This window comes from Panthera onca, chromosome A3 (assembly GCF_046562875.1).
Source record: "Panthera onca isolate mPanOnc1 chromosome A3, mPanOnc1 haplotype 2, whole genome shotgun sequence".
NCBI classification, from domain to species: Eukaryota; Metazoa; Chordata; class Mammalia; order Carnivora; family Felidae; genus Panthera; species Panthera onca.
The window spans coordinates 21159649-21179289 of record NC_138341.1 but is presented as its reverse complement, the minus strand read 5'-3'; the positions used below and the strand labels follow the sequence as shown (position 1 = coordinate 21179289).

The 19641-nt window shown below is 47.8% G+C and overlaps 1 protein-coding gene across 7 annotated transcripts in view; it reads left to right on the top strand.

Annotated features, from left to right (window-relative positions):
* The first annotated feature begins 212 nt into the window (after positions 1–212).
* Positions 213–19641, top strand: part of OTOF (otoferlin) — a 93782-nt gene continuing 74353 nt past the window's right edge. For 5 of the 7 annotated variants that reach the window (XM_078444886.2, XM_078444878.2, XM_078444885.2 and 2 more), the window contains exons 1-2: positions 213–487; positions 15879–15937. In XM_078444886.2, coding sequence (XP_078301012.1) covers positions 409–487; positions 15879–15937 — 138 coding nt within the window. In that variant the 5' untranslated portion in view covers positions 213–408. The remainder of the gene's footprint in view (positions 488–15878; positions 15938–19641) is intronic. The other 2 variants (XM_078444879.2, XM_078444881.2) reach the window with 2 other exon arrangements.

The window sequence follows — 19641 nt, the reverse complement described above, 5'->3', positions numbered from 1 at the left end:
TGCTGAGAGGCGGGCAGGAGCCTCTGCTCCAGGAGCTGGGAAAAGACATCTGAAGCTGGGCAGGGCTTTATCTGGGAGCAGGCGGCTGCTGAATAATGAATTCTGACTCTGAGCCTGCGCTCCCAGGCTGCACGCAGGGTGCACAACACACACACACACACACACACACACACACACACACGCTGGGCTGACAACTTGGAGGGGCGGGGGCTGGCAGGGCTGTGAGTCTCTGTGATCGCTGGAAGGAGCAGCTCGCTGGCTCGGTTGCCTTGGTCTCTGTGGGCAGCATCAGAGGGGGCGCAGGAGGAGGCGGCGAGGGAGGGAGGGAGGCGTGTGAGCCGAGCTGCACCAGGCTCTCTCCTTCTCCAGCTGCTCCTGCCTGGCAGCGTCCAGGCTCTACACACCAGCATGGCCCTGTTTGTCCACCTCAAGACGGTTTCGGAGCTTCGGGGCAGGGGCGACCGGATCGCCAAAGTGACTTTCCGAGGTAGGGAACCCCTGGTCTGAGAGGGTCCCCAGCTCTGCGCTGATGGGGATGAGGCAGGGCAGGGAAGATGGGTGGGAAAAGAAGTCCTAGGAGGGTTGGGGTGATGAGGCTTTTCATGGGCAGCTATTTGCTCCCGGCCCGGCTGGCCGTTGTGATTTCCTGAAAATCAGGGTGCCCTGTGTTTCCATGTCTGCATCTGTGTGTCCCTCGCTGCACTTGCCAATGTGGATGTGCCTGGTGGGGTGCAGGGTCCTCTGCCTGCGGGGGTGTCCTGGGGAGGTGGAAGTAAGGACCCCATCTCCGAGCTCAGGGGGATCCTGTGAGCCCCACTGGCTTCCCCTGTCAATTCTCTTCTTATCCTCCTCCTTTCTCGTGCATCCAGCAACCATTTACTGTGGTCTGTGTGCCAAGGCCGGGGGCTGAGCATGACCCAAGCCCTGCCCTTGAGAAGCCCACATCCAGTGGGACACAAGAACCAGGGAGCAGACAAGTAGGACAGGTGTGTGATATGATGAAGATGGGGACAAGTACAACACTTGAGCCACAGAAGCAGTGCCCCAATCCAGGCTGGGGCAGGATGGTCCAGGAAGGCTTCCTGGAAGAGGTAGCCCCTTGGCTGAAACCCGAGGGACCAGCAGGAGGGAGCAAGGCGAGGAGGTGAGGGCAAAGCAGGAGCAGGAGACAGGATGCTCATGGCTGGGGGAGGAAGGAACTAGAACATGGAACAGGGGAGAGACCGAGGACCCATGAGGCTGGAGCCCAGACCGAGTGCAGAAGCTGAGGTGGGAGAGGCCTGCGGAAGCAAGGAGGCAAGGCTGCCTTCACCCTGAGGACGGTGGGCAGCCCCTGAAGGTTTAAGTAGAAAAAGTAAGGCCAGGGTTACCTGTGCCACCCACCTTTGCTTCCCATCCCTGGGGCCGGGGCATCTCTGGTGGCCTTTGGCCAGAGGCCAGAGCCCTGCTCACCAGACACGGCCCTTCCTCCCAGAGAGGGGGTGAGATTGGGGGTGGGACAGGAGCTGAGAGAACCCCACCAGATTAAAGAGCAAAGTGAGCATCGGGGCCCAGGCAGGACGTACATCCACACCTGGGTTAGGAGCGAAAGGGGTGACCAGGGGCAGCAGCCCCGGTGCCCGCATCACCCCTCAGTTGGGCTGGCTCCGGCAGGAGGTCCGCGTTGCCCACTCTGTAGCCTGTTGTGCACAGAATCGGGAGGGGGGCAAGGGATCGCAGTGTCCCCGCTGGCAGGTGCGAGAGGAAGGGCCGGCAGGCTGCCTGTTGCTTCCCACACCAGCCCAAGGACGGCTTTGTCTGCAGCACCCTGGATCTCTGTGTGCCACCTGCTGGCTTTAGAAAAAACAAGTGTGTCCTTTCATCTGTGAAACGTGTCCCTGTGTTCCACAGACAGCACAGTATTTGGCTGTTTTGCTACAGATGGCTATGCTGTTCGGGCCCCGTCAGGACAGTCCCTGGCTGCGCAAACCAGTCCCGTTGGCAGGCAGAGACACCAAGGCCCAGTTGTAGAGAGATCCGCACGGCATCAGTGGAGGGACTGAGACGTCTCACCCCCGGCCCTGGTTGCTCAATCCTGCAAGCCCCTTTACCTCTTCCTGGTCAGCTGGGGGTGAGCACCCTATCTATCTGATGCCCACCTTTTTCTATGAGCAGTAGGGCCGGCCCTCCAGCCTCAACTGACCACACAGGAATTTGCCTCTTTGCAACCTGTGCCCTCTGGACTGAGTGGAGAGATCCATTTCCACGCTCTGTACCTGCAGCAGGTGCCCAGAGACGGAGCTCTGGGGAAGGAGCTGGGCAGCAGGAATAGGCAGATGACAAGGAGATTTCCAGAAAGAGTCCTTTATAACAACCAGATATGTCTCAGCCATTCGTCTGCTGCAGCCAGCCGTTGACAACCATAGATACTTCAAAAGACCAACACTAACAACAATTCAGAGGAACCGGCCCAATCTAGAATGTTCCACAGCACCTCCTGGCATACACAACCACTGGTGTCCAGGCAAACAGCTGCAGGGGGAAATGAGAAACCGGAGAACAGCCACAGGGAGATGTTGGCCCCGAGTTCCCCTAATCCCTTGAGTGAAGTTCAAAGTTTGGGTGAGGGAACCCTAGAGAATTGTGTCTATCGGCAGTGACCCTGGTAGACCAGATGACCTGGCTGAAATATAGCTTGATTTTCTGTGCTGTGCCACCCAGGAGCCCTATGGGGCTATGGTGGAGAAAGCTCTAGATATGGAATCAGAAGCCCTGGGTCGTACCTAGATTCTGCCACTCCCTTCGCCTCTTTGATCCTCAGTTTCCCCATCTTAAAAATGGGCATGTTGATAATATCAACCTCACCAGGTTGCTTCTGTGAAACAACAGGTGTTGGAAGAATTTAAGGAAGGAGCATTCAGATGACTGATATGTCTGTGAGGCACCCATTCTAGTGCTGCTTGGGGCAGCTACGGGATCCTGAGTCCTCTCTTCTCCAGCCCGATTTCCTTCTTCTGTTGCCCAGTAGCAGGAGAGAGGGCACATTGTGAGATACAAAGAGGAGAGGAGAGCCCATCTGAGGGCTTCCCGACCTGTGCCAGGAGCAAGCAAACTGGGTGTGGCCCCTGGTACGTAGGGACCCCCTGGCTAAGATGATCCAGGCCCGGAGCAGACCGCCCCTGAGACCCCTGTTCCCATGTGGCCGCTGGGCAAGCACCAGCTGTGTCCCTGGCCATCCCTCTGTCCCTGCCACTGGGTCAGCTGGCCGTCCCACCCTCAAGCTCACACAGTGCTCACCACCCAGCCCTGTCTCGAGCTCTTAGCTTTTACTACCCCAACGGCGGCTCCTAACATGATCCTGCCCTTACTCATTAATTCACTGGCCATCCTGATATCTGTGGACAAGCCTAGGACCCCGGAGGTGAAGACACAGCCCCTGCCTGCTGGAGTTACAGTCCATTGGGTCAGACAGAAGACACCAGAAGGCTTGGCCCCTGGTCCCAGTGGTGCACGCAGACCCCAGAGTCCCAGAGCCTTGGCATCCCATGAACAAGATGAGACAATGGTCCCAATTTAACTCAGAGGACTGCAGCCAGAATCAGGAGTGTCTAGAAAGGAGCCATCTTGATGGCAGGTGGCTACTCAAAGAGAAACAGTATTCACCTGGGGTTTGTCCTTTTTCAACTGCTAAAATAGTTCTTGGCACCCATCAGAACCAGGGGACACAGGATGGGAGGGTCTCTACATCCCTCTAGTCCAACCTTGTGCCCAGTACTCAGCCCATCCAAACCTGGGGAAATGGTGACAGACTGCCTGGGACAAGTCCCTGAGCTTTCTGGCCAAGACACCGGGTTTGGGGATTGGATGTGTGAGATGGGTGCTGTCTGGGGGCTGGGTCTGATCTCCACTTAATTCACCAGAACTGGTGATAAAGGTCTGCTTTATCAAGGCTTCTCCCTCGGCCCAGAGACTTTCTCTCTCCTCCTCTCCCCCCCCCCCCCCACTGTATTCCTGTAACTCTGAATTTCCTGCGATTCCCCAAAGATACAAGCCCAGTATATCTCCAGACCTTGAGACATTCATTTCTTTTGCCCGGAATGGCTCCCGCCCTCCCTCTTGAAGACTCCCATTGATTCTATCCACCCTTCAAGACCCAGCTCACATGTCACCTCTTCTGTGAAGCCTTCCCCCTCCCTTGTGGTACTGTGTGCATACACCTGCCACAGCTCAACTAGGGCACTTGGTATTCTGGAAACCGCCCCAGTTCTAGATGCTGCACCCGTGTCTGAGCACCTTTAAGACAGGGGTCCCACCTGAGCTAGCCTAACTGAGCCCCATGCTAAGCACTGGGTCCCACCATCCAAATGAGTATGAAACAGCCCCTGTCTTTGAGTATTCACTCACTAGTGGGTTGTCAATCTTCCACGGTGGCACTGCCATTCTTGGGTTCAATGTCCCCAAATGTGAGCCCCCCACCCCCACCCCAGCTTTCTATCCAAGGGATAGGAAGAGGCCTCAGAAGCTACGAACCAAGAACCCTCCATTGATGTCCCAGGCCAGAGGGGCTTTGGGGACCCCAGAAGGAGGCTGACCTCATTCTCTAGCAAACACTGGGGAGTCCGGCTCCAGCCCACGGGTCAGATGTCAAAGGGCCGCACGTGGCCCCCGCCCCTCACAGACCGTGCTCTCTCTAAACACTGCTGCCTACAACACATGGTACAGGGTGGGGCTTAAAAGGCAAACCAGGGTCTCCTTGTTGGATAGAGGAGCAGAGGCGTGTGCAGACATAATGGGGAAATGTTGTCCTCAGGAGGACCAAGGCACTCCTCGCTGTGGGACGGGAAGTGCAGCCTGTTCAGGGGATAGCAGCTTACTTGGAGCACATCCGGAGATGCAGAAGGAAGCTTGAGGGAGGGTCCTGGCTAGAGGCAAAGACTTTCTGGGTGAGGGACTGACCAGAGGCCAGAGGAAGGAAATCCCAGTTAAGTGCACTGACTGGGAAGCCACAGGTTCGGCTGGAGCAGAGGGTGCAGGAAAGTGGACGGGGAGGGAGATAAATCAGGATCCTTGGGGCCAGGTGAGTGACAGCGTGCTGGGAGGGGGTGGGGCCCCGGCCTAGGCACTGGGGACAAGGTGGCCTGGCTGTAGGGACCACCTGGACTCCAAATTAGATTTTTCCCCATTAAAATGGAGGAGGTCTCCCTCTTGAGAATAAATACGACTTCTCTCTGGAGACTTCTCTGCTATCCCTGGTGAAGGAGGCAGGGTACCTCAGTGCCCCCAGTCCTAGGAGCCACTCCCAGGATGCCTGGGCCTATATGTGCACTCTGGCCCAGCCCCGTGCCTCCTCTCTGGGAGGCTGTGGGATAGGTGTTTCCCCCCACGAGGGGGTGGGCATTGCCCCCGCTGAAGGGGACAATTGGAGGGGACCTTCAGGACAGCCTCTGCGGTCCACGGCTGGCTGTGGACCCAGCTCGTGCTTTTGCTATGCCTCCCACATCCTCCATCATACCCAGCACACACAGGCCCCTCACCACCTGGGGGTGGGGACAGATCTCCTCTGTCTAAATTCCAGGTGGCAAATGTCCTCCCCCTCCCACCCAGAGCAAGCCAATGTAGGCAGAGTGCACTGAACATTCCCCAGGCTTCTCCCGCTTTGATGAGTGTGTTTTCATGATATGGAAATGACCATTAAATTGTCTTCTGCTGCAAAGACCCTCAGCAAAAATGCTGCTGGAAATGCGCTCAAGAATCGATCTGCAAATAATTCCCCTGAACTGTACGTCTTCCTTGGCTCTCTGATCCACCCTTACTCATAAAATAAATGCTACATCTCTCCCACCGATTCCCGTGGCTGTGTTTGGTCCCTTTTTTATTATTAACTTTTTATAATGGAAAGTCTCAAATACATGCAAGAGCTGGGAATGTAGCACCTCGGCCCCCAAGCTCTCCCCGCACAGTCTTAACAACCATCAACTCCTGGCCAATCCGGTTCTGTTTGCTCTCTTTCCTACTCCCACACCCCACATTATTTGGAAGCAAAGACCAAACACCACACCATTTCATCTGTAAATATTCAGTACATAGTTTGAAAAGACAAAGACTCGATCTTTTTTAACCCACAGATTACATCTTTCCTAAAAAGGAATAATTTCTTAATATTATCAAATTTCTAATTGTCTCATCGATGTCATAATTTTTTCCAGTTCATTAACAGCTACTTTTTTTTTAAGTTTATTTATTTTGAGAGGGGGGGTGCGTAGAGAGAGACTGAGAGAGAGAATCCCAAGCAGGCTCCTCACTGTCAGTGCAGAGCCGGACATGAGGCTCAGGGCTCGAACTCTCGGAACCGTGAGATCATGTCCTGAGCCGAAATCAAGAGTCTGATGCTCAACTGACTGAGCCACCCAGGCATCCCTGAAAGCTACATTCTAACGTGTTTGGTAAATCAAGTATTTTATCATTCGTTCACACATTCTGTCATTCATCCAGAGGATCATATTGGGTGAGGGCCAGCTATGTGCCAAGTGTGATTCTAGACAGTGGGGTGATGGCAATAAATTAGAAAGACGTGATCCCCGCCCTCCAGGCAAAGACAAGTCATGGCACAGGTCACCATGAGCAGCATGATGAGTATTCTGGAAAGGGAGGTACAGGTGCAAGGCAGCATGAGGCAAGGGAAGCCTACTCAGACCAGGAGTTCCGGACAAAACCTACAAAGGATCCCGTTCCGGGCAGAAGGGCTAATATCAGTCCAGATGTGACGGTGTGGATCCTTGTCGAGGGTTGAGGGAGCTGGGAGTGTTTGCTGGGGATGGGGTGGGAGTGGCGTGGTGGGGAGGCTGGGGGCAAACACAGTCTTCAGTATCACACTGTGCAGTTTAAACTTCCGCTTTGTAAGTGAATGGGAGTCGATGATGCTTTTAGCAGGAGAATGGGATGGGGACATCTGGTTTTGAAAGGACATTCGGGATGCCAGGACCCCAGGCCGGGAGCCTCAGGGAGGAACCTGGGGCAGTGGTACAGATGGTGGGTGGTGCAGGAGGCCGTGGGTCTGGAGAGAAGCCATGACATTGGTTCGGAGAAGGAGTAGTGAGTTGGTAGTGAGCAAGAGGGCAGGGCGAGGGTGGCTCTGGATTCCGTACTTGGGTACCTGGATGAACAGTGAGGCCACCGATGGAGCAGGGTAGCATGGAAGGAAGAGCGGGTTTGGGGGCAGGGGGCACAGAGAGGAATAGACTTGCCTGTCAGCCATTCTAGTGAAAATGCCCTCCAGGAAGCCAGAAATCCGATTTAGTACAGTGAGTGCCCAGAAGGCGGATGGAGCCCAGTGGTGTGGGAACCCAGGGGGTACGTTGAAGGTCAAGAGAGGGTGAAATATGCTTGAGTCCTTACAGGGCTGCTTTGGGGTCAAGTGAAAAAGGTGATATACACGAAAGGCTCTACACGCTGTAGGGTTTATGCAAATACAAGGATTCTGCTCTCCGTCCCGGGCTGTCCGAATGCTTCTCACACTGCCAGTTCCAGGAGGGTCTCCTGAGACGGAGAGTGTCATGTGATCATTTTTTACCTTCAGTCCTTGTCTACTTCCTGCCTGGACTGATCCACCCTAGAGATACTGGCTCAACTGTCTTTGTTTCTACTTTTTATTTTTTTTCTCCCCAAAGCAGAAGGGCTCATTGGCTTAGTTGGGAATCAATTTCCACTCGCTTGCTTTACTTTTTTTTAAGCCAAGGTTTAAGATAAAATTGTGACTGTAGCTTTAACAATATTTCTACCCCATTTAAGAATGTGAAAAGTCACTCTCCCACCGGGCTTTATTATATGCCCAGTGCCTGGCACAGAGCGGGTACTCTGTGCAGTTTGTGGATCACTAGGACCGCAAGCTCCTCTAATCTGGCACGGTAATGGGGGAACCTAAGACCTGGCAGTTGCTGAGTGCGTGGCTGGCACTGTTCTAGGCTTGAAGGGAAACACCACCCTCTCTGCCTCCGTGCCTGGGTCTGAATAATAAGAACTGGGGCCATCAGTTACACGGCAAAGTGAGAGTTCGAGGGAGCACCTACAAGGAAGTATAGGCTTAAGCTGGGCCAGAGAAATGGGGTTTATTATCCCTGACCTGTTCCTGCCTCTCTGATGAATTTCTGACACAAGGCTGAGTTTCTGCTGTGTGTACCTGGGTGTTAATAGGACGGGGCAGGGGGAAATACACGAGTGAAGGTGGAAATTATATTTGAATAAGATTTGTGGAAAGTAAAGCGTTGGAAGTAGCTGGAGCCTCCATCTGGCTGAGAAATGGGAGAAAGAGAAGAGACAACTTTCCCCTGCCGGAAACCCAGGGACTGCATAACCCAAATCTGGCTCGCCGAGTTGCTGGTGATTTTAAGAGAGCACATTATTTACGGAACACAGTTGAGAGAAAAGTGTTATTACAGGAGATAATTACAAACAACCAGACAAGATCATTAGGGATATAGAACATTGGACAATACCATCAACCGCCTTGACCTAATTGGCGTTTCTAGGACATTTCGCCCCAAACTGAAAGATACACATTCTTCTCAAATGCACATGGAACATTCATCAAGATAGACCATATGCTGGGTGATTAAATAAGTCTCAATATATCTCAAAAGACTGACATCCCACAAAGCATGTTCTCTGACCCTAATGGGATTCACTTAGAAATTAATAACGATAAGGGATGTTAAAAAGCTCCAAATAATTGGAAATTAAACAATACCCTTCTAAATAACCTATGGTCAAAGAAGTAAACCAAAGAGAAATTATAAGACATTTCCAGCTGAGTGATAAAGAAAATACAACATGTCAACATTTATAGTCTTAAATACCTACGGCAGAAAAGAAAAAAGTCCAACATCAATGGTCTAGGTTTCTGCCTTAAGAAGCTGCTGAAAGAAGATCAAATTAAACCCAAGTCTTAAAAACATCATGATAATTGAAATAAGCCAGACACAAAAGACCACATATCAAATGAATCCATTTAGTGTACTTGAAATACCCTGAATAGACAAACCCATAACGACAGAAAGTAAGTGAGTTGTTGCCAGGGACTGGGGCTAGAGAATGGGGAATGACGACTAATGAGTGTGGGCTTTCTTTTGGGGGGCACGATATTCTGGAATTAGATCGTGGTAAATGTTGTACAACTTTGTAAATGTACCCAAATCGCTGAATTGTACACTCGAAGTGGGTGAATTGTATGGTTTGCGAATTAGATTTCAATAAATAGAAATAAATACAACCTAAAAAAATATTAAATCCAAGAGAATTTAAAAAAGGAAATGAAAAAGCCAACAAAGCTGAAAGTTGACTCTTTGAAAACAAATAGATAAATTGTAGCAAGAATGATCAAGAAAAAACCCCAAGAAAACACAAATTACCAATATTAGGAATGAAAAAAGGGGTATCATTTTATTAAAAAGAAAATAGGAAAATACCACGAATAACTGTATCTCAATAAGTGTCTATAACTCAGATTAAATGGACAAATCCCTTGAAAAAAACACTTGCCAAACTGACACATAGTTCAGGATCTATTAAAGACATAAAATTTAAAATAAAAATGATGGCGATTGTGATGGTACACTGCTTTCCCATAAAGAATGCTTTAGGTCTAGATAGAATTCACTGGTGAATTCTAGAAAATATTTAAGGAAGAAATAATACTAATCTTACACAACTTCTCGATAATAGAGAAGGAAGAACACTTTGTAACTCATTTTATGATACCAAACCCTGATAAAGACCTTATACAAAAAAAAAAAAAAAAAAAAAAAAAAAAAAAAAAAAAAAAGACCTTATACAAAAAGAATATTAGAGCCCAATATCCCTCATGAACAAGGATGTAAAATCCCTAACAAAATATTAGTCAGTTGAGTAGCCATCCACGAAAGGGATGACACATCATGACAAGTGAATTTTATCCCAGGGATACAAGGTTTGTTTAAAATGAGAAAGCTAATCAGTTTCTGGGTGTCCTCAGTCGGTTGAGTGTCCGACTTCAGGTCAGGTCATGATCTTGCGATTTGTGAGTTCAAGCCCCGCGTCAGGCTCTGTGCTGACAGCTCACAGTCTAGAATCTGCTTCAGATTCTGTGTCTCCCTCTCTCTCTGCCCCTTTGCTGCTCATGCTTGCTTGCTCTCTCTCTCTCTCTCCCTCAAAAATAAATCAACATTAGAAAAATAAAATTAGAAAGCTAATCAACATATTCACCATATTAACACAATACAAGAGAAAAACCACCAACAGATACAGAAAAGCTTTTGACAAAATCCAACATTTATTCATGATAAAAACGCTCAGCAAACTAGGAGTAAGGGGAAACTTCCTCAATCTATTTTTTTTTAATTTTTTTTAACATTTATTTATTTTTGAGACAGAGACAGAGCATGAACGGGGGAGGGTCAGAGAGAGGGAGACACAGAATCCGAAACAGGCTCCAGGCTCTGAGCCGTCAGCACAGAGCCCGACGCGGGGCTCAAACTCATGGACCACGAGATCATGACCTGAGCTGAAGTTGGCCGCTTAACCGACTGAGCCACCCAGGCGCCCCGGAACTTCCTCAGTCTAATAAAGGGTAACTACAAAAAACATCCAGCTAGCTAGAGGTGCCTGGGTGGCTCAGTTGGTTAAGCATCTGACTCTTGGTTTCAACTCAGGTTCCATGATGACAGCATGGAGACTGCTTGGGATTCTCTGTCCCTCCCCTGCTTTTGCTCTCTCTCTCTCTGTCTCTCAAAATAAATAAATAAACTTTAAAAAATCCAGCTCATATCCTACTTAATCCTGAAACGTTGAACGTTAAGATCACTAGCAAGGCAAGAATACTCACACACAGACTATGACCCCGTAATAAAAATAAATGAATTACTGATATATCAACAACATGGATGAATCACAAAAATATTACATTGACTGAAAGAAGCCAGACACAAAAAAGTACATTCTGTATAAGTCCATTTATATAAAGTTTAAAACAGGCAAAACTAACCTTTGGTGATAGAAGTCAGAGCAGTGGCTGCTTATGGAGGGTAGAGACTGATTGGAAAACGGGGTGAGAGAACATCTTGAGGAAATGGTGATGTTCTATATCCTGATTGTATGATGATTACACAGATGTATTCAGTTATTGAAACTCACCGAGTTGTGCACTTAAGATCTGTGAATGTAAGTTGTACCTCGTTAAAAAAAAAAAAAAAGAAGCTAATCATACCTAAAATATCTAAAACTTGAAAAATATTACATAGCTTGGGAAGAAAATTGTTTCTGATTATAGACGACTAAAAAAAGGTACACAATGTGATTCACAGTAGAAAAGACCATTTTTATATTTAAGACATAACTTAAATGTCAAAAAGAAAAACAGGACCCTTTAATGGAATAATAGCCATTTTTTATTGGGTGATGAACTACGTACTATCTTTTGTTCCAATTTAGGGATGAGGAAACTAACGAAGAGAGGCTAACTTCTTCAAGGGCGCATGGCTAGCAAGGGGCAGAGCTGGGGTTTGAACTCAGAATGTCTCACCGAAGAGCCTTACCACTATCCTGTGACCCCCTGTGCTTGTAAGGGACTTGACGCTTTACTGAGTTTCAGTTTCCCGTTCCAGGATGCAGGCTGGTCCAGGACAGTTGTCCCCAGTTTATAGATGATAACTCTAAGACTCCGTGGGGTGGAACCGCCAGCTCCAGGCATGGGTACAGGCCATGATGTCCCTGAAGCTTGTCCTCAGGACATTCTCCTTCCCCTTTAGATGGTCCACCACCCCACCCCGAGGTGGGGTGATGCTTTTCATTTTCCCCTTCGCCGTCAGAACTCGCCTGTCCTGTGTCCTGCTCCTTCAGGGCTCCGTTCTCCGCTCACACTGTCCTCTCTGCCTGGACGTCCCTCTCTCTCTCCCGTCTCCCCAGAGTCAATGCCCAATGTCTTCCTTGATCTGCTAAGCTGAGCTCTTTGCTCCTTTTCCTGTAGGCTCACTTTATTCATACTTTGTGCACGCCAGTGATGACATTTTGCCTTGTATAGTAGCCTTTTACGCGTCTGACCCGTCCGCCTCCCGGATGGTAATAAGCTTCTTCAGTCAGCGTCCCAATACGAAATATCTTTGTAGATCCCCACCCCTTCCTCCAGGGCCGAATGGCCTCACTGACACAACAGGAGAAGACCCCCTGGCACGTGGGAGTGACTGAACGCACCCCAGCTAACAACCCAGTGCCTATATACCTGCCTTTTCTCAAGGTCTGCCTCTAGCAAGGTCAACTGTCTGGAAGAGGGAGCTGTTCAGTGCCAATGAGGTACAATTTGTACCCGTAAGTGGCATCACGTGAAAGCCTAGCAGAGCACTCCATCCTGCAAATGAGACAAGAATTGAGCTCACCTTCATCTCGGTGAAGTGCAGGAGGGATATTTTCCAAGGCAAATGACATACCAGATACTTTTATTAAGCTTTGGACTCTTGAGTCCCTCCATCTGGGTGTATCTGATGCCACGGCACTTATTATAGTTGTGAACACAGAGTCAACCACTCAACCTTCATTTATTGACTCAGAGAGGAGTTTTTTCCAAACCAAACAGCTCTGCTATCCCGGGAGCAGCTGCCTCCGAAGGAAGGGAGGTTGCTCTTCAATTTTCCCCACCTAATCTCCTGTTCGCTCTATCCGCAAAGCCTCCTTGCTGCAAGGAACAGGCTATTTTCTTTCTCCCAAGCCTCATTCTCAATCTTCTCTGTGGCAAGAAAGGTGATTGGATATTGGGATTTTAAATGGTTTTGTCTCAAAGCCATTTAAAATGGAGCTGAAATGTCAACTGTATTGGTGTTGAATGGAGTAGATGGTTAAGTGGAAATGAGCTTGAAAGGAGAGACAGGGTTAGTAATCCCCACTGAAAACTTGGAAGGGGTGACAAGAGGTCCCTGGCTCTGTCTTAATGAATGCAAAGGACCCCAGGAATGATCCCTGCCACCGTTTGTACAGACCCTCCTAAAAGATGGCGTTTCAAAAATGCTTAAGGGCACTCTGTTCCTGTACAATTGATTCGGTTGTCTTAGCAAACCTTTCTTTTTTTCTTTTTTCTTTTTTTTTTAATATCTAGAGGTAGAATTTAGCTCATCCTGTTTGACAATATTCACTACATTTAAATCCCCAGAGCCGGAAGCAGTGAGGTTTTCCTGCATTTTGAAACAGAGCCCTGATGTATAAATTCTGCAGTGGCTAATGTCACCGTATTTTACGTCGTCTCTAAAAAGGCTGTAGGAAATACGCAAGCAGGGATGGGTTTGAGCCTCCCTGGCTTCATGCACATGTTGGACTGTCCCTCCCTGCCTCTGCTCCGGCTGGGCTGCTTGGTTTTTGCTCCGGGAAACCCTTGAATACCGCCAGGTACAGGCTCATTACAATCTTCTAGGATGAAGAGGCCTTTGATTATTCAGAGAGGCGGGTCCTTGGGGGAGCCCCAGTGCACACATATGCTCACCCGATTCTCCGTTTATATTGGATGTTTCCTGTGGGGAAAATTACAAGAAGCTCAGGCACCATCTCTCAGGTTTCCCTGTCCTCCCCTGGCTGCCTTGGGGTTCGTTGTTAAGATTTTTCTTTTTGGTTTTTTGTTTTGTTTTGTCCCTAGCTAGTGCTAAAGAGTCTTTATTCCCATCTGTCTACTTCACATCTATTTTCTGTAGCTTCTGCTTTACAGCTTCTTCCTCATTATCTGAGATGCAACCCTTCCCCAATATGCCCATCTTCCAAACACACACACACACACACACACACACACACACACACACACATTCTTCCTCAGACCATGCACCTGCCTCTGACATCACACCCCCAGCCTCCCTCTTGTCAGGGAGGAGCTACAGACTGGCTCCTAAAAACCAGGCAGGCCCTGGAGATCTCTGTACCAACCCTCTTATCCTGGAAGTGAGGCAGCCAAGGCCAGGGGAGAGAAGTGGTTCCCAGGGTTTGAGCCCAGCACAGTGCAGGGTCAGAGGGGGCTCACTCCAGTACCCCGTGGCCTGGTGCTGGCCATGCTGGGTCACTGCATGCACCCCCTCTCCATTGCCAAGTCCTCTCCTGATTCCCCAACTTGCCCTTCAGTGACAACCAGAACTAGGCCTCAGAGTGGGGGGCTGAATTCAACCTTGAGACAGTCCTTCAATGACATGGACCACTGATTTAGGTTGGCGGGGATTTAAAAGCATTTTTTGCGGGGGGGGGGGGGGGGCACCTGGGTGGCTCAGTCCGCCAAGCATCCGACTTCGGCTCAGGTCATGATCTTGTAGTGTGTGAGTTCGAGCCCCGCATCAGGCTCTGGGCTGACAGCTCAGAGCCTGGAACCTGCTTTGGATTCTGTGTCTCCCTCTCTCTCTGTTCCTCCCCCACTCACACTCTGGCGCGCTCTCTCTCTCTCTCTCAAAAATAAAGATTAAAAAACATTTTTTTAAGAAAATAAAAGCATCTTTCTTTCAATTTCAAAAGTAAAGCACAGTCATGGAAAAAAAATTCGAACTTAAGCGTATATGGTGAAAGGTCAAAGTATGCTGCTTTCAATCTCTTCTTCCCCCTTCTAGCCCGAGGGGACCATTTCTAATGGTTTGAGATCTCTGCGTATTCACAGATAAAATACCTTGGTTTGGGTCTTTGGGGTGTGGGAGTTGTATACAGGATCCTGTTATTACACATGCTACCTTTTCTTCCCCCCGCTGGTGTGCAATTGACAGACGATAATCATTTCTTTCTAATACCCCTATCTCTGGGTTTCTCCTCAGAAATTACACATCCTTCCCACATGCTCCACCCCACACACACCAAAAACCAACCCTCCCCCCCCCAAAAAAACCAATATTTAGCCTCCCTGCTTGTACCACTCTCTAGCTCACACAAAATCGTGCCTTGCGGTATGAGTTCTGTGGCATTGAACCAGCAGCCTCTTCCAGCTCCTACTAGACCATATGTGCATTTCATCCACCCCTTTATCCTGAGTTTCCAGGGGGTAGCCTGGTACATCGTAGACTCCAGTGAACGTTTCTCAGAGCAAACCGAGCTGGCCCATGCGCCGCACACATTCGCCCTCCCTAGGCCCCCCAACCTGCCCTCCTTCTCTCCCGGTTATGGTTCTTCCGGAAACAGGGCCGGTTCTGACTGGATGGGCCAGAAGGGCAGGCAGCTTTGCTTCTGCCCTGGCAGGTGGCTTATGGATGTGGGGTGCCGGGGTGCTGGGAAAATGTGGGTCCATATCACCCTCGCTAGTACCCCGGCCGGTGGGGAAAGGAGGGGGCGGCACGGCGGAGAAAGACCCAGAGGCTTTCCGGTCCAAGGCCCACGGGACCATGAATGAGAGAGCCGGGGAAGGTGAAGGCCCTTGGCTTTGGGGGGAAGAAGGTGTGGGGTGTGGCTGGTTGTGGCGGGGCCTGGCTTGCGCAGCAGCTCCCGGGCCTGGCTGCGGACACGGTCGCAGAGGCGGCTGCCTGCCGGCAGGGCGCCCACGGCCCCCGGGGACCAGGCTTCTGCTCAGGACAGCCGCAGGCCAGGGAGAGCCAGCGGAGCCAAGGGGACAGCAAAGGGCCAAGAAAGCCACCGGGAGAGCGGCGAGGTGGAGAAAAGAGTCCCGGGTCCCCTCTCATGTCTACCTCTGACCAGCCCGGGGGCTTTTTTACTTTAGTGTTGCCACTTGTAAAATGGAGCTGATGGCAGTTAGGCCTATGTCGCAGGGCTCCCGAGGCGGTCAGGGGAGACAACACGGGAACTTGCCACATCCTGGAGAGTGCAGCACAAGACCTGGGGCCCCTGGTTGGTGCTGTGCAAATCGAAATGCTACAGTGGTGACTGCCAGGTGGGGAGGTCTCACCCCAAGCTTCTTGTTTTCTTTCCCCACCCAGGGCAGTCCTTCTACTCCCGGGTGCTGGAGAACCGTGAAGATGTGGCTGACTTTGACGAGGTAAGATGCCCCGGGGAGCAACTCAAGCCCCAACCAAGGAGCCCACTGGCCCCGCATTCCCTTCCACCCAGATCCTTCTCAGGGACTTCCGCGGGGAGACACGGTGGGAGAGATTCCCCCAAAAGGTTCTTTTGAACCTCAGGCTTAGAGAGTCGAGTAAATCATGTGCCCCTGCTTATGGTGCATTATCTCAGTGTTCCTACAACCATGCTCTGGTTTTGATGTATGTTTGCATGTATCGTGGATGTGTCATTCTCTTTTATCCCCATATTCCTTCCCTCCATCTACAGCCATACTAATGTGCTTAACGTGCATCTTTTGGTTTCTTGTGTGTTCTGACACAAATTTTTGAGTATATAATTTTGTTTCCTTAAATGGCATTGTTAAAGTAAATGGCATTGTTAAAGTAAAATGTTACTTAAATAGATTTTACTTTACTTCACTGTGTAAGATTCTTGAGTTCCATCCACATTGCCTCACTAATCTGTTGCTTCTACCTGCTGCTCAGTACTCTATGGGCCCATCCAACACATATTACGGTGTTCCTCCAGCCTGGTTTGTCTAGGACCCAGGGGGTTCCTGGGACACAGACTCTAAGTGATAAAATGGGGAAAATCCTGGTCCAACTAGGATGAGTTGGTCATCCTGCACATCCTTTGCCTACTTACTCCTCCAGAAAAGAACCTCCAGCTTGCCTCTAACCAACCCCCATCCCTGCCATCAGAAATGCAATGACTATTCTTATGCCTTTCCCCTTTGGACTTGTGTGAACATTTCTCTGGAATATACAGCAGGACATGGAATTGCTGGCTCACAGGGGTATGCATACCCTGCAGCTTACCCAGCACTGCCATGGTCTACACTTCTACCAGCAGTGCATAAGGATCCCTGATTCCCACAACCTCATCTGCACCTAGTGTTATTCAGCTTTCTGATCTTCATCAGTCCAACAGTGGTGCCTCACTGTTGTTTTAATAAGACATTTAAAGTTTCCTCTTTTGTAAATTGCCTGTTCATAGCCGTTGCCCTTTTTCTCTGTTGGTACAGCTGTCTTTTCTTTTTCTTATTGATTTGCAGTGGTTCTTTGTATGTCCAAGATATCAACCCGTGTTGGATTTAGAGACTGAACATTTCTCTCAGCCTGCCATCTACTAACTTTGCCCCCTCATTGACTAGAAGTCCTTAATCCTGGTGTGTTTTCAAGTTTTGTTGAAGATGTCTTTCCAGTCTTCTAGGTTACAGATATATTTCCCTACATTTTCCGATTCTATGTATGTGGAATCTTTTACCTTGTGTGTGGTTTTAGAGAGGGATCATTTTATTTTTCTCCATATAAGAAGCCACTTTTCATGACATCAACTTGCTAAGCAATTATATTCTCTCCATTTATTGTATGTTAAGGTCTGTGTCTCAGCCTACTATTCTATCCCTTTAATCTGTTTGTCTGTTTTTGAACTTTCCCACACTGTGTCCATTAATATGGCATTTTTGTATGTCTTAGTATCTAATGAGGCAAGTACTCTCAAGGGAACTATTCTTTTTCAAGGTTGAACTATTCATGGACCTTTATTCTTCCAGATCATTTTAAAGCAAGTTTATGAAATCCTTCCAAAACCCAACTGGAATTTGGATTAAATTTGCAAATTAACTTAGGAAGATATTGACTTTTTATACTATTAAATCATCTATTCAAATTATCCACCATGCTTTACTAGCATTTTTAAGTTTTCTGCATAGGAGTCATATAATCTTGATTATTTTCTAGATGCTTCCTGGTTTTGTTGTTGTCATGAATGGTGTCTTACTTTTACTACATTTTTTAGTTGGTTATTGCTGGCCTAGAGAAGGCTTTCCTCTCCTTTAGAAGTCCTGCTTTCATCTAAGTCTGGATGGTTTGGGGAGGGGGCTCTTCGGCCCCCTTTTCAATTTCTCTGTGTCTTCTTGCACCAGTTTTGGATTTCTATATTTTTCTAGACCTTTTTATGTTTCATCTAGGTTTTCAAGTTTACTAGTACCTATTTGAAGGTAAAGTTTTAAAATTGTTTTAAAATCTTTTTTGTGCTCATGGTTATTTCCCCTTTTGTATTCCATACTGAATTTATTTGTGTCTTCGTTCTGTTTTTCTTGACCTTGCTAAAGATCCGTTTATCTTATTAATCTTTGTTAAGAAACAGCTTTTGGATCATTAATCTCTTCTGTTGTTCTCCATTTCATTGATTTCTGTCCTCTTAAATTATTTCTCTCCTCCTTGTTTATTTTGTTTTCCTCTGTGCCTCTTTTTGTAACTTCCTGAGCTGGGTGCTAAGCCTGTTATGTTTAACTTTTCTTATTTCTTGATAAACATGTTTAAAGATATAAAGTTTGCTCTATATACAGTTTTTTAAAGTTTATTTATTTATTTTGAGAGGGAGAGAGAGCATGAGTGGGGAGGGATGGATAGACAGGGAGAGAGAGAATCCCTAGCAGGGTCTGAAATGTCAGTGCAGAGCCTGAAGCAGGGCTCAATCTTATAAACTGCAAGATCATTACCTGAGCCGAAATCAAGAGTCAGATGTTCAACTGGCTGAAACACTCAGGCGCCCCTATACACAGTTTTAACCACATCCTACAAAATTTTATATGTGGTATTTTCATATCTTCAGCTTTAAACATTTTTTATACTCCTTTATGCTTTTCTTTTATTTTTTATTTAGTAAAAAAATTTTTTTAATGTTCATTTTTTGATAGAGAGAGACAGAGCACAAACAGGGGAGGGGCAGACAGAGAGGGAGACACAGAATCTGAAGCAAGCCCCAGGCTCTGAGCTGTCAGCACAGAGCTCAATGTGGGGCTTGAACTCACAAACCGCGAGATCATGACCTGGGCTGAAGTCGGGCACTCAACCGACTGAGTCACCCAAGCGACCCATAATTTTCTTTTAAACCCAAGAGTTAACTCAATAAGAATATGTTACTTCATTTCCAAATACATATGATGTTTTAGCTCCTTATTTTTTTATTTCTACTTTTATTTCGTGATGGTCAAAAGCAGTCTGTATGATATTGATCCTTTGGAATTTATTGAGACCACGGTGATGGCCTCTATTCATGGTCATAAATGGTCCCTCTGCCTACAAGGAATGTGTTCAGTGCAGGATTCTCTAGAGAGAGCAATGTCACTTCAAGCTTGTATGATGTAAGTTCAGTCTTCATAGTTATACTATTCGGTTCTTCACATATTCTGCTTTATTTTTCTCTACTTGATCTATCAGTTTCAAAAATGATTGCAATGAAACCCACTTCTACAATTGTTGATTTGTGTGTTTCTTCCTGTGGCTGTCAGTTGTTCCTTGATGTGCTTTGAAACTGTATTACTAGTAAGTTCTATACGTTCATGATGGCTATGTCTAGTTGCTTATTTTTCTTTTTACTGGTATTTAATATCCTTCTTTGTCTCTGACAGTGTTTTTTCCATTACTTTCTATTTTATCAGATGTTAAGATTACTATCTCAGCTAATTTTGGTTCACTTGCCTGGTGTATCTTTTTTAATTCTTTTATTTTCTTGGTATATCTTTGTTCATGTTTCCATTTTCAATATTTCTATGCTTTTAAATTCAAGTGTGTCTTTTTAGGGCTTGCATTATTAATTTTTCTCACCCAATATGAGAATCTCGTGCTTTGATTAGCTTTTTTCATTTACATCTATTGTAATTGCTATTATTAT